This window comes from Cladophialophora carrionii, assembly GCF_000365165.1.
Source record: "Cladophialophora carrionii CBS 160.54 unplaced genomic scaffold supercont1.1, whole genome shotgun sequence".
Classification (NCBI taxonomy): Eukaryota; Fungi; Ascomycota; class Eurotiomycetes; order Chaetothyriales; family Herpotrichiellaceae; genus Cladophialophora; species Cladophialophora carrionii.
The window spans coordinates 1,200,043-1,214,799 of record NW_008481816.1 but is presented as its reverse complement, the minus strand read 5'-3'; the positions used below and the strand labels follow the sequence as shown (position 1 = coordinate 1,214,799).

The window sequence follows — 14,757 nt, the reverse complement described above, 5'->3', positions numbered from 1 at the left end:
CACATTGCCTGCACGTACCTGCAATCGGCTCGTAAAGAGGACGAATGGTGGTCATGGCATGGGGAGCCCAGAAGAGCGCGGATCCGACGACGGATCTCGTGATATGTACTCCGTACTCTGTAGGCATCGATTATCCGACCAAAGGACCTTGAGGAGCTCCACGCACCTACTGTAGCGTAGCCAAGACAGGAACAAAAGGTCATGTAAAGGTCCCTCTCGACAAGCCGCTTATCCGAAGCGTGACGAATCGGTTGTTTGGTAGACGTCCAAACCGTTCATCCAATCACAGGCCGTCAAGGTCTGGGCTAATCCATTTACAGAATAGTCTATATCACACGTCCTGGGGATTCCGCTCACCGGTTTCGGGAGCTTCGCTTCGTAACGGCGCGAGACTGGCGGAAATTTCGTTTGAAGGGAATGGCTCTAAAGTCTGGAGAGCTGTGCGGCTAACGGCAGCCGATTTTTCACGTGGACGTGCAAATGTTAGACACAGTCAGTGGACAGGCGGCAGTCTTCACCCGGAGCCCAACCCACATCGATTCAGTGACGAGATAGACTACGAGATGGACTGCGAGATGGACCGACCGAAGGTTTCGTTGATGCCAAGAAGTGGACGACCTGTGTTCATGGAGTTAGTGATCTGTTGTCATGTTGTATTCCCAGGACTTGATGGATTGCGAAGTGACCAGTGCTGGCAGTCACCAAGGATGCCTGCATCCCGTCTACTGTTGCTAGCGAGCACTTCGCATACTGTATCTGAATGGAAAGTTTCCAATGGTCCCGTTGCTCCCATTTGTCCCGTGTCGAAGCAATATACATCGGATATAAAGATCGTCTTCTCATCCTGTACATCTCTCTTCTGCAGGCCTGTATCCAAAGCCCAATCCTTCCATTAGCCTCCTTTCCCTGTCCCACCACGTATCCTCGTCATCCCACCCCATGCCCTTCCACCGCTCGTCATCCTTCTCGATCGCCGTGCCCTGCAACAACAAGTCGATCACCTCTTTCTCTCTCTCGATCTCTTTCTGATTGGCTTTGTCTGTGTCGTTAAGCCCCGATCCGTGGTTCAGCCTCAGCCTCGGTCTCGGCCCTTCGAGATCCAACACCCGCCCGTTCCCACGATTGCGCACGCCCGAGGAATCAAACTTCAAGCCATGGACCTTGGACACGAACCGGCGGATATCACGCTGGAAGGTTGTGCCGCCACTCCAGCCGAGGACGGCGCAGCCGACCGTGCGCCAGGGGGAGATGATGATGTCGACGCGCCGGTGAATGTTCGGGTTCTTCTTTTTGCCTCGCGGTGGTGGTGCGTTTTCGTGACTTTCATTTTCACCTTTGGCTCCGGCTCCAGCGTCGTCTCCAGCGCCGTCTTCCTCGAATAGCGGATCCTGCCACACACAGAGCGCTTTGTCGAGGCTGTCGAACCCGTGACCTCTGTGGGGTTGAGCACGATACGGTAACGTCGCCTGTCCGCGGTCGCTCGTCGTTGTGTGCAATGTCAACGTATGCGTGATATAGCCTGCGTCCTCGAGTGAGCAGACCACCTCTCCGACCAGGTCCTTCGTCTTGGACTCGTCGCGGTGGGTGACCACTACGTCGACATCGCCACAGAGCGCCTTGCCGCGGCGATAACCCCCGACTACAACGCACTCGATATCATCTTTCGTGCCAAATTTATCCTCGCGAATATCGAGCACGAGCCGGGCATGCTGAAGAATTACGTCGCTGATGGCTTTTACCTCGGCCCGTGGGATCTTGTCCTGGAAATCGTCCCAGTATTTAAGCCCGATTTGCTGGACGCGGGTCAATTGCTGCCATCCAAACTCGACGATGTCGTCTAGTTCTCTCCACCCGTGGTCGTAATAGAACCGCCGCGCGGTCTCGGCGCCCACGCCCCAGATGTTCCAGAAGAGCCGCAATACTTTGAGGTCTGGCTCGGCGTCGAGCTCTTGGACTTCCTGGATGTAGCGCTCTGTGTCCGTGGCTGCCGAGTCCTGCCATTCGCGCCAGAGGGAGGCGATCTTCTGCTCACAGCCCGGAAGGCGGACGATTTCTTCGGCGTGTTCGATGCGATGCGGGTAGGCCGAAATGGAGGCGATGGACGTGCTGTATGCACGGACGCCGATATCGTCGAGCCTCAACTGACGGGCATCTTTGATCTTGGTAAGCTGGGAGATGAAGGCAGAGTTGGGGGTCGTCAGGAATGTAGATCGGCAGCATGAGTAGTGGGCGTAGGGACCAGTCGCCCAGTCTGGGAGCGGTGGTAATGGATGTGCGGCGATATATTCCATCTCGGAGGTGGTCGTGCGGTGGAGTTTAGGGGCTTTATGATGTTGCGACGAGGGCGTGGGTGAGTGGTGAGCATGGTCGCCCCAGCGACGGCGCCGGGCGGGAAGAGTTGCGGCTTCCGCTCTGGCACGTTCGAGGATGGAAGACGGGTCGGGTCTAGATGTGCGACGGAGAGATGATGCTTGAGATGCTGTAGTTGAGTCGACTTTGGCATACGTTGTATGCGTCGGGGATGTTTTCGGCGTGGTCTCCCCATCCGGCTTGGGGACGATTCTGGCAGTGTAGACGACATAAGGCTTGTACGGGAGCAGCCTGCCGTCCTTCGAACATGCATCGAGCCAAGCGAGTTTGACGACAAGGATATGATTGGACAGATCTGGCCAGAAGACTTCGGATGATGAACGGGCTGCACCTTGCGGAGCCAGTTCTGGGGAGGCCGACACGGTGCTTGAGCTATCCCGCCTGTGTCTCGTGGAAGGTCCTGCGCCATGATGGCCCGAGAGTCGCGCTTTCTTCTTCGGTGGGCCTTCGTCTGGTGTATTGCTGTTGCCGCCACCGTTTCGGCCTTCCTCTGGCAAGGCTGAATCCTCTGTCCAAACCCCTTGAGCCCGCAGGTCGAAGGCAGCGCGCGTTTTCCGTGCGACCCGACCTATGAACAATCTCGCCTCCTTCGCATCATAAGTTATGTGGCCTCCTGATTGATAGATCAAATCCTCTGTGTCATGAAATTCATCGGGCTGTAAATGACTCTGAAGGACGAAGATCGGTGGCGCCGAACTCAGGTCTATTCTGTGAGATGAGGTTGAAGACGCCATGAATTGTCTCAGTATAGCTTGACTTATCCAAAATTGACTTTCCCGACCAGTCTATTGTTGCTATCTTTCGGTATCCTCAGTGAGTGCGGCCACTCAGATGAGAGCCATTCAGTCCGCCGCACGTACCGAGGGACTGTCATGTCATAATGCTACCGTGCGAAGACCATGCCACACGCCTTGGAAGCACTTGTCCATGATAAAAGCAAGAGGATCGCATCAACCTACTGCGTCAGTGTGCCAGCTGCGTACACTCGTATTCGGAAATCACTCTCACAAATGTTCGCGCCAATGCCCTTTGCTTCGTGTTCGTGCTTCGACCACTTCGAATCGAAGCCTGACGTCATGAATGCCAAGATGTGGGGGCTCGCTGCCAAGACGAGGCTGAGGATCTGGCAAGGCTGACAAGCGAGGGTCCGTCGCCGTTGACCGCGAAGGTGTCGCTCCGGGCGAATCATTGAATAGAACCACTGGTATCGACAAGGAAATCCACTTGGATGTCATTCGTATGCACGGGGCGACGCAACCACAACCGCCATACAGTCGGGGGGTGGATCGCTGCTTCGCTACCAGCCTAGGTGGTTGACTTCGATGACTCCACATTCCAGACTGTATAAACCCATTTGTCTATCCCTCGGCCTGCAAAACCTCAGCCATATGATGGTAGTTTACAATCGCCTCAAGAGCATCTTCCATGATGCCTCTTCTCTTCCTGAGGTCTCATTTGATTGGGGATTCACTTCTTCTTCCTCCCAATACTCGTGTCCAGACTGCCCACAGCCCAAGCTATCGCGAACGTTACGATGAACCCAACCAAAATGGTGACGGGTTTCTTGAAGGCTGCAAAGAATGGATATTCATACGTCACCACGACGGTGACGTCCCTAGCCTCATCAACTACATTGGTAGCCGAGAGTTTCAACTCTGTCCTGCCCAGGGTATCCATGAAAGTTTTGTGTAAGCTCTCTTCGGCATGAAGAGTGGGCGCACCCGTACCGCCATGGGTCTGCCATTTCACGTTCCTGGCACCTTCGGGAAGAATGACACGGAATGTAAATTGTTGGTATTGAATGCCTTCCGGATTTCGGGGCCCTTCTAGCAGTGGGACGGCGAGGATATACGTATCTGACTGGGTCTTGAGCTTTCGCAGGGCAGTAGAGAGAGCGTTGTTCCAGCCGATGCGGAAACTGTACTTCCATCCTCCGAACAACGGATAGCGAGGTTTGAGTTCAAGGCTGGCTTCGCGGACGTTATTCGGGCGGAATCGTGAGGTGGAGACATTGCCAATATCATCGGTAAAATAGGGGTCAACGCTGCCTGGTTTCAGAGGGACTTTTAATTCGCGTAACGCAGACGTTGAGCCTTGCCCTGCGGCCAGGTAGAAGGACTGCGTTCCCCATGAAAGTCGGGAGAAGTGATTCGAGAGCGTAGCCCCGTCGTGTCGGAGCCAATATCTTTCCTCCGTTGCCAGGTTACCTCCCCAATGGGAGACTTCGACGTCTCGCTCGAGGTTGGTGCAGACTAGCAGTGGCTTGTTGAATTCATATCGGACTGTCACTGGGTAGGCAGTCCCTGGCTCGACTTTGGCTGTGTCGTAGGGTCCGTATGTAAGTGATGACCCCTGCTTTTCTGGGTCCGCGGAAGAGGTCAAGCCGGATGTCGTACTATATTCGGGGACGTCTGCCGAAGGGAACTTGACTTTTGTCTTCTGCTTGACTGTTTTATAGACAGACGGAACATAGGCGGAGAAGTTGTAGACCAGGTACTGCTTTTCCTCCTGCCTGATCGAGGCGGGCAGGGGTGTCAGAACACCCAGCACATGCCAGGAGACGGAGAGGGTGATGGTACCCTTGGAGGGGAGAGGTTCAGCGAGGTGAATGACATAGTATTGGGTAGGCCTGTTACAAGTCAGCATACACGCATCGAGGGCCTGGTGGCGGTGCCACCTACTTCACAGATCCGTCCTGGTCATCCAGTACCGCAGACAGGGCAGCAATGGAGACCTCCAATGGGGTATCTGGATTCTTCTTGTCTCGGGCATCGAAGCCGCCTATTCTGCCCATCAAGTCATATTCAAAGGAGACATAGTAGTCCGACTGAGGTGATTTGTCCGTATTCGTGACCAGGATGTTGGTGGTTTCTCTGACATAGCCCTTTTCGAGGTTGATGGTACGGACGAGGTTTGTGTTTTCGAATACTTGCGGCGGCTTGAAGTCGCCCGTCAAGATCTTTTGCGTGGTGCGTGGTTCGGTGAGGTTTGACTCCGCTCCGAACACTTCGGCGCAAAGCGCGACGAACGCGCCTGCCACCGACAAGAGCCTCATTTCTGTTCCCCGGGAAAATCGACCTCAGTGCAGCATTGTCGTTGCTCGTGCAAACTGGCCAGTTGGACTCTCGGAGAAAGTGCAGCTGCGGAGGGAGTGCGGTAGGGTGGATCAGAAGACCCCCATCGCTCTACGGGGGAGCAGAACTGCTCAAGCAGATACTGACATTGACATCGCATTCATTGGTCGAAGCTCTTGATGTATTCCAACTCCAGCGCTCGACTGTGAAGACGACAGAACCTCCGAGCGGTCGACAACGACAACGCCCACCATGGCGTCCAGATTCGTCCCTCAACTGATGCGCCAGGCGACAAGGTCGACGTTTCCCAGAGCTGCCCGAAGACAGCTATTTCAACCCCGATACTTCTCAAACTCGCCGTCGTCGAGAGAGGATGAAACCCACGCTCTCTCAGTAGTAAGTGACAGTGATCCCATTCACCAGCAACCCTACCACACCATACCACACTATATACCGTACGCTGACGATCTGACTTCCAGCACCGCAACACGCCCGACAACAACCCCTCCATCCCCTTCTCCTTCAACGAGACAAACCTCCGCTTAATAGACGAGATCCTCAAGCGGTATCCTCCACAATACAAGAAAGCCGCTGTGATGCCGCTGCTCGATCTCGGCCAACGCCAACACGGCTTCACCTCCATCAGCGTGATGAACGAAGTGGCCCGTATATTAGAGATGCCGGCCATGCGAGTCTACGAAGTCGCCACCTTCTACACAATGTACAACCGGAACCCCGTGGGCAAGTACTTCGTCCAGGTGTGCACAACCACGCCGTGCATGCTCGGTGGCGTGGGCTCGGACGTCATAATGAAAGCGTGCGAAGACTTTCTGGGCATCCACAGTGGAGGCATGACAGAAGACAAGATATTCTCGCTCCTCGAGGTCGAATGCCTGGGGGCGTGCGCCAACGCGCCCATGATGCAGATCAACGATGATTACTACGAGGACTTGACGCCGGAGACGACGGTGCAGATCCTCAAGGCGCTCAAGGACTCCGAGACCATCACCGGGTTCGACAAGAGCAAGATCCCGCGGCCGGGACCCCAGCCATATGAGGGCAAGCAGAGGATGACAAGTGAGCCGCGGGCAGGGCTGACGACTTTGTTAAGCGAGCCGTATCACAGCAAAGATGTTATGCGGACAGACGGAGAGCTGTGAAGTTGCCCGGAGCAGAGTTATGAGGTGCGTTGATTGGTGCGACTCGGTGGGTTTTGTGTCTTGGAGTTGTGTGACCAAAGCGATGCCACTTGCGAGAGACGCTCGCGGGGGGCCGAGAGCGAGAACGAGAGTGTAGTCCAGACAGTGTACATATACGGACAAAGAAGAGGCCCGCGGTGAGACCACATGCATCACGGAATCAGAGAATCGGAAAAGAAGAAATCCTACTGCAAGTCACAGATGTCATCATCGGCGAGTGTGCGATCCCTGTGCGAGAGAGCTTGCGAATGTCTGTCGTACGGATTCCCCTCCCCAGCAACTCGACGCCCACGCTCAGGTATCACAAAGGCCAAGTCTATTCGCACGTTCACTGATCTTGCATGGTCCGTATCCGTGCGAAATATTCATTCTACAAAAGGTTCCGGATCCTGCCCATTTCATCTTACACTGCTCATCAGTGCGAGCCGCAGAGTTCACTTCGATGGTCACGTTCTCCCATAGCCGTCGAAGCCATGTTTGCGCCTTTCAAGTGGTACCAGTACCATCTTCCTTTGTACTTTGAAATCGTCATCTCATGTCGCATCGTCCTTATGGTCCGTTAACTCAAAATCCGATAAGCGCTGCTAGCCATACCCAACGCTACAGCCCTTCCAAGTGCCAGGGGCATATGACAACGAGAGATCGGCCGTTCAGATGACCTCGCTAGTAGGCGCGCTTCAGGGAGCACAACAACAAGATTATTCCAAGCCAATAGGATCAGGGTTGGCGTGTCTGCACGACTAAGCCATGCTGTCGTTAAACCAAGCGTCCTAAGCCATGGAGATAGACGCAAAGGGTGCCGAATACCACGCCGCGGGTACGTCCGACGGCGTCGCCTGTGGGAGCTTCCCCGGCGATGACGAAAAGACTGACCAAGACTGAACGTCCGGTATCCCGCTCCCAACACCGAAGACCGTGTCAAAATCAGGCAATTGGACGCCTCCTGTATGAGCGTCGATATTTTCTGGCTCAGGCTCTCCCCAAGTGTCGCTTTCCGAGTGGCCTGGCAGAGGAGTTGAATCGCCGGCTTCCGACGTTTGGCTAGACACTGTTGGGGAGTTGATGCCGAAGGACGGCTCAGTCGGTTGCCAGTCGACGTGATCTGTGTGCCGGTTCGAGTACACCATCGTCCAGGTCAAGTCGCCTTCAAACTCTTCGCCATTAGCTGGCTTCTCAACATCGCCCTCGTTTGGCTTAATGGCAACTGGCTCCAAGGGGCAGACTCTAATACGTCGGTCAATGACATATTTCTCAACCTTGGCTTTCAGCCTCTCAGGACCGACAGGGTCCCGTGCGACAGACCACTGTTGACGTCCGCCGTTGCTGAACCACCCGCTGAAAGAGATTGAAGCAAGTTTCAATTCTGTCTTGAGATGCTTGATCATCCTCACCCAGCACTCCCGCCGATCATCACCGCCGAGAAGGGTGATGTTTGAAAGCTCCAGTCGACGGAGCGTTCCCGAATGGATTCTGAGGAAATGCATGAGATCCTCGTCGTGGCATATGCAGGCGTCGATGATCAGATTCTCCAGCTTTGGTAGGAGGGGTTTGCAAAGCCAGATGCCGGTCGAGCTCTCCACCAGCCCACAAAAGTCTGACATCAAGTCCTCATCGGAGTAGTGGTGATGGTTAGTGCTGCAGTCTGTCAACTTCAACCTTAACGTCCGGAGCCTCTTGGCCGATCTGAGCATCTCTCGGACAGCCTCAATGTGGTTGGCAGTGCTGATCAAGGTGTCGTTGCGGAAAGAGAATTCCAGGTATCGTAGACTGTCTGTGGCATTCTTGAAGATGTTCACTTGCTGGAACAGGGCAGACGATTTCATGGGCACTACTCCAAACATCGCACGGCCGTCGATACCCTTCGCCTTAAGCTCTTGAAGACGACAGTCGGCAGAGAAAGCGGCCGTGATGAACCCCTTTGCATATGATCTGCCCGAAGCGCCAACCATGGTACTCCAGCTCACCTTTTCTGGATCGACTCTCAACTTTTTGCAAAGCCTGAGATAGAAGGACGGAACCTTGATATCACTAGTGGTGAGGTGCGCCGGGATGCCATTGCTGGGTTCATCCTCATATTCTCGTATGCAAGCTTCCTTCAGGTTCGGCATCAACCTCAGAGCCTTGGCGAGACATGCTACCTCAATCGACATATCCTCATAGGGCTTAAAGTGCCCAATGAAGGTCGTATCAAGAAAGGAAAGTTCTTTGCTTCGTTCCGCAGCAGGGTATGGCAGGCTGGGGTCCGGAGAGACGTCTTTGATTCGGGTGAAGAATGCGCCAAAGCGGGCATCGTATGTGATCTTGGTAACAAGTCGGAGGACTTTGGAACGTTTGAGGGCTCTGGCGAAACCGAGAATAGAGTGATCATTCGGGACCAGGACAACTTCGCGCCACAGATATGGCTCAGTCAACTGGGCGAGAGTCTTGGACACCAAGCGCAACTGTTTCAATGTGGCACCAGAACATCTCTGGATGAGGAGCAGGAAGATCTCATTTGGAAGCTCTGGCAACGCTCTGGTCGGAGGTTGAAGTGGGGTGAGAAAGACTTGTTGGGAAGGCATGGTGACAGAGAGACTAGATTGCATTTGAGTCGGAGAGAAAGTGCGTGGTGGCATAGCTTAGAGGAAAGGCGAGGAAGATATTTCACAGATGAGGCGGCGCTGAGCACAGCCCTTGCTGTTGGTGAGGCTTTTGAGACCTTGCGGCTGCCTTTCAGCTAGCGCGGTTGCCTGCCGAACCTGTGAGTCGAATGTCGCAGATGTCGAGGCGACGAGATGGACGGCGAGGCGGGCACCATCGGCTTCGAGGTCCCCTGGCAGTAATACTGGGTCAATTCTGCGCATACACGGGCACTGATGGTTGTGATGAGGAATATCGACAGTTACTGCGTGTCTTCCGTCTAAGGCCCGATACGGAAGTTTCAGACGAGCAAGTCACAAGAACACGTCCAGATGCTGCCAATGATGGCTCGCCGGGCTCTCTTTGCCCAAGCGCCGACTGCAACAGTACCTGATAGACGAGAGTCAGCAGTACACAGCGCCGTTCCACCTTTCCGTGTAATGACTTCCCCGCATCACCATACTCGACAGTGACTTGCACTCTGGAAGACGGCAACAGTGACACGCGGGGACCGTGTCGTCAGTCCACCACGGAAGTGCTGGTGTGCAAACCGTCGACTAAGGAGTAAAAGGCCGTGTACGGATTACACAGGAGCAGTGTGAATGTTCCCAGCGCAGTTCGGTTCAATAAATGCTCTCCATCGCGAGAACACTCAGCACATCCACCACAATTGAGCAACAAGCTATCTGGCCATCCCCATCTTTGTTGGCTGTCTCGATCAGATGGCCAACAAGCATCTGCGGATGCGCTGCCCAGCCCCTTCATATACTGAGCAGCTCAGGCGACTACTGCTAAAATATACGGAGTACGGAGCCCTCCTACGACTGTCATCATAGACGATAAAAGACCACTATCAGAGTCCAGCCTGCTCGACGATTGACCAATAACTGAGGACTCCGTGGTTGATGGTTCGATCGCAGAAATCCTCTCCATAGTGAGGTGGAGTCTAGTGACATGTTCCAGTGACAGCATTCTGTCCGAACCCTCGGTGGTATTCACGAGCATACGTACCTTCCTTCCCAGGCGTGCACCTCAGGGACCGGCACTCCATAATGTCAAGGCGGTACAGTGTAGAGTGTAGTGATGGTCGAAGTTAGGTTTTGAGCTTCTCGTCATTGTGCTTCGTGTCAGATAGAGAAAGGTCCCGGGCACCGTCATGGCTTCTGGTCAGTGGGCCCGGTGGGTTCAGTAGCCTAGCCAACCCTGGACAGCTCGAAATCTTCGGGGGGCACGTGCGCCTGTAGCGGTCCCCATTGGCACAGAATATGAGGGGCAGGGAAGCCCGGAGGCGCGGGAAGCCTATAAGGCTCAACTAGCTGGCAAGCTTCAGCTAGCGAGGCACGTCGTGCGTTGCGCAAGCGGCATCAGTTTGGTTTCCCACGGGCAATTGCCTTGACTGGGCAAGCAAGAGCTTCAGTTGAGAGCTTTGCTTGCTGCAGAAAATGCTCCTCAAACTCTGCATTCTCTAACGAGCGGCTCTACAAAGCACGACGTATCTCGTCTGCATATTATTCCTCTGCACCGCCTCGTCGATGTGGTAGACTTACAGCTCACGCAACCATCATGAAGTTCGTCCTTGCAACACCCCCACTACGTCGTAAGCTCTACTGACGATAAATCTGATGCAGATTCGGTCTGCAGCTCAAGCAGTCCCTGATCAAGGACTATTACTGGCATTATATCGGTTACGATGACCTTAAGAGCGCCCTCAAGAAACCATTCATCAACGGCAAGAGCGGCGAACGAGAACCGTGGACGGACGACGATGAGGCCAACTTCATTCGATTGCTAGAGGCAGAACTTGACAAGGTCTACACATTCCAAAAGCTGAAGAGTCAAGAGATTGTCTCCAGAATCCGGACTGCTGAGTCTGAGGTCAAGGATGTTATCGACCGCAAGGAACGTCAGAACCAAGCTGGCGCCGACACCGATGATGACCTCGAGAATGACTTCGATCTACTCGAGGCCGATCTCTCCGACATCATCGCAGATGTTCACGACCTGGCGAAATTCACCCAGCTGAACTACACGGGCTTCCAGAAGATCATCAAGAAGCATGACAAACAGACTCAGCTGATCCTTCGCCCGTCGTTCGCAACCCGCCTGAAGGCCAAGCCTTTCTTCCAGGACAACTACGATGCCTTCATCGTCAATCTCTCGAAACTGTACGATCTGGTACGGACAAGAGGCAGCCCGGTGAAGGGAGACAGTGCCGCTGGAGGTGCTCAGCAGAACTTCGTCCGTCAGACCACAAAGTACTGGGTCCACCCAGACAACATCACCGAGTTGAAGCTCATCATCCTCAAGCACTTGCCGGTGCTCGTCTTCAATCCCAACAAAGAGTTCGAAGAGAAGGACTCGGCCATCTCATCCATCTACTACGACAACCCCGAGACATGGGAGTTATACATGGGTCGTTTAAAGAAAACTGAGGGGGCAGAAGCTATTCGCCTGCGATGGTATGGAGGTATGGAGAATGAAACAATTTTTGTGGAAAGGAAGACACATCGTGAGGATTGGACCGGCGAGAAATCTGTCAAGGCTCGCTTCACCCTGAAAGAGAAAAATGTCAACGCCTTCCTGGCTGGGAAGATGACCGTGGAAGAGGTATTTGCCAAGATGCGAAAGGAAGGCAAGAAGAGCGTCAAAGAGATTGAGGACTTGGAACAGCTTGCCCGCGAAATCCAGTATCGGGTCATCAGCCGGAGACTTGTCCCTGTCTGCCGCTCCTTCTACCACCGGACAGCGTTTCAACTTCCTGGTGATGCCCGCGTGAGAATCTCACTCGATACCGAACTTACCATGGTTCGGGAGGACAACCTGGACGGCCGGCAAAGATCGGGAAAGAATTGGCGACGAATGGACATTGGCATCGACTGGCCGTTCCCCCAGCTGCCGCGCGAGGATGTTGAACTTTTCCCTTATGCCGTCCTTGAAGTGAAATTGCAAACTCAAGCCGGCCAAGAGCCACCCCAATGGATCAGAGATCTGACAGCGAGTCACCTGGTCGAGGCCGTGCCCAAATTCTCGAAATTCATCCACGGCACAGCGACCATGTTCCCCAATCGGATCGACCTCCTGCCCTTCTGGTTCCCCCAGATGGACGTCGACATTCGGAAACCCATCACTCACCGTTTTGGCATTGAGAGGCCCGCTAATACAGCCAGCTATAGTACCAGCGATGTCGATGATGATGATGAGTACGACTCGGACGATGCCATGGCAGCCGACACGCAGACTACGAGTCAGACGACGCCCATGGTCAACGGCTCGCAGAATGACGACGATGAGGGTACCAGGAGGCTCAAAGCAGCAAGGCAAATCCTTGCTGAGCACAGCCGCGCTCAAGACAGGGACGATCTAGACGACGCTAACGCCGCACCAGGGAACTCGCTCGACGAGGAGGAAAGAGTTGCCGCCCTGCCTGTTCAAGACGATGAGTACCTGTACGACTCTGAGGCTGATGACGTTGAAGACGAGCTCGAAGCAGCCCGCCACTCCAAGTCGTGGAAATACTACCCTTTGCTTGTGAAACACCACGCCCAGTTGGCTGCCGATCACTTCCTCAACTTCTTCCACAAGATACCCACGACCACACCATTGCCGCAGAACGGGTCTGTCGCGGGTGGTGGAAACCAGATGACGGGCAGTGTTCAGGTTAAACGCTTTAAGGCACCCAAGGGCAAACGAATCCACGTTCCCGTCCGGGTCGAACCAAAAGTCTACTTTGCTGCCGAGCGAACCTTCCTCTCCTGGTTGGAATTCAGCATCATCATCGGATCCATTGCCGCCACCCTCCTGAATTTCGGTGATTATGTCAGTTTGATCAGTGCATGGGGCTTTACCATTGTTGCATGTGCAGCGCTAATATACAGTGTTGTCATTTACTGGTTGCGAGTGCAGATGATCCGAAAGAGGAGAGCGAGTGTGAGCAGATATTACGACAAATATGGCACTACAGGCTTGTGCATCGGGCTGCTTGCAGCGACAGCCGTCTCATTCTTTTTCCGCATCAAAGAGGACGGGTGGTTTCAGAAACAGGGGGTGGGTGTCGTGAGTGAGCTTTGACATGCGAGGCCTGCGGCTAGACGCGGCGAGTGTTAGAATGAGTAAACTAGTGCTCAAGTTGACTCTTGGCTTGACTACTACAACGCCAGGAAGGGTTGAGTATAATTACTAGTGGCCACGTCGACAGCACTGGTCAACATTAAGAGATGCCTTCGGTGCATTCATTCGGCTGGATAGGACTTGACATGAGTAAAGTTTTGGACTCCGATTCAGGCCTAGAAACTTAGCAAGCACGACAGAAGAAGTTCGTTGCAGGCAAACGTACAGATCCCGCGAGAGTTTGGACATCAGCCAGATCAGGGCAGCGCATGGAAGTCCAACCATCCACTCCAGCAGTGGTGGCATGGCATGGTATGGCATGGCTTGACGACAGACAGACAACAGGATACTAGATCCAGGACACGGAGTAGAGAGTACAGAGTAGAGAGTACAGAGTACAGGGCACAGCATAGTTCATAAAGGGCTGGGGGGGGATGAAAGCCAGCACGGAGGAATCTGTGTGCGCAGCGGATTGGCATTGGCAACCCAGTGATATTGGTACGGTACATTATTTCATACCGAGTACACCAGTCACTGGCACCCAGAATAGGTACCTATGTAGGTATTAGTAGACTAAGGTACACACATGTAAGTAATCCGAACACTGTGAGTGCGTGTCCAGTGAGTGCGTGTCCAGTGAGTGCATGTACAGTGTTAGTATTGTATTTAACGAGGCTGATGAAAATGTTGTTGTTTATTAGTAAGGCTACCGTTTCCCTGTGTGCCTGTACATGTGTGCCTGTTGTGTAGAGAAGTAATCTGTCTGGCGTTCTAATTAGTGGGAGCTTTAGTGCAAGGCTACGCTTCTTTCCCTTTGTTTTTGCCTTTTTGCTTTCGATAGTTCATGAGACACACCACTCAGCTTGCAGATATCGCACCGTTCCCTTTGAGATGATTTGTTGTGTAGGTAGTTGAGTGTTAAGAGAGGCAGTGCCTGCCCGCCGTAGAGAAAGTATACTTGTTGGCCATGAAGCCTCAGCCCAGTTCCGTATGAGTGTGTGTACGGGGTACTTATACAGTAGATTTTATCTAGTGGATCATTGATTCCAGAATACTGTACTCCGTACTGAGTACCTGCCTATCTGCTTGTATGCGGACTCATCTATTTACGCCTGAACCAAAACACTCACCTCAGTACCCGCTTCGATAGTGGACATTGACGATGTCACTGGTGTACACAACAAGTATACACCGTACTCCGTACACTGTACAATGAAGATAATGCATTTATTATGCAAGTGCACATTGACGTTGTCACCGGCGTACACTGTACACTGTACAATGAAGATAATGCATTGATTATGCAAGTTCGTCCGACCCAACCGTCCTGCATACAGACATACACGCACCTACATACTCCGTACATGGATATATAGTCATTCGAATGT

The 14,757-nt window shown here is 53.5% G+C and overlaps 5 protein-coding genes across 5 annotated transcripts; 2 read left to right on the top strand and 3 right to left on the bottom strand.

Moving 5' to 3' along the window:
* Window positions 1-839: 839 nt before the first annotated feature.
* Window positions 840-3,104, bottom strand: G647_00437 (uncharacterized protein; the record flags this gene model as incomplete). Its single annotated transcript, XM_008723840.1, has 1 exon — window positions 840-3,104. The coding sequence occupies one exon, from the start codon at window positions 3,102-3,104 to the stop codon at window positions 840-842; it is 2,265 nt and encodes a 754-aa protein (XP_008722062.1).
* Window positions 3,105-3,837: 733 nt separating this feature from the next.
* G647_00436 (uncharacterized protein) lies at window positions 3,838-5,425 on the bottom strand (the record flags this gene model as incomplete). The annotated part of the gene is made up of 2 exons (XM_008723839.1): window positions 3,838-4,999; window positions 5,052-5,425. 2 exons carry the CDS (start codon window positions 5,423-5,425, stop codon window positions 3,838-3,840), a joined length of 1,536 nt encoding a protein of 511 aa, XP_008722061.1.
* A 271-nt stretch (window positions 5,426-5,696) lies between these two features.
* G647_00435 (uncharacterized protein) lies at window positions 5,697-6,604 on the top strand (the record flags this gene model as incomplete). Its single annotated transcript, XM_008723838.1, has 2 exons — window positions 5,697-5,840; window positions 5,924-6,604. The coding sequence occupies 2 exons, from the start codon at window positions 5,697-5,699 to the stop codon at window positions 6,602-6,604; spliced, it is 825 nt and encodes a 274-aa protein (XP_008722060.1).
* Window positions 6,605-7,413: 809 nt separating this feature from the next.
* Window positions 7,414-9,204, bottom strand: G647_00434 (uncharacterized protein; the record flags this gene model as incomplete). The annotated part of the gene is made up of 1 exon (XM_008723837.1): window positions 7,414-9,204. The coding sequence occupies one exon, from the start codon at window positions 9,202-9,204 to the stop codon at window positions 7,414-7,416; it is 1,791 nt and encodes a 596-aa protein (XP_008722059.1).
* A 1,621-nt stretch (window positions 9,205-10,825) lies between these two features.
* G647_00433 (uncharacterized protein) lies at window positions 10,826-13,330 on the top strand (the record flags this gene model as incomplete). The annotated part of the gene is made up of 2 exons (XM_008723836.1): window positions 10,826-10,830; window positions 10,891-13,330. The coding sequence occupies 2 exons, from the start codon at window positions 10,826-10,828 to the stop codon at window positions 13,328-13,330; spliced, it is 2,445 nt and encodes an 814-aa protein (XP_008722058.1).
* Window positions 13,331-14,757: the final 1,427 nt, after the last annotated feature.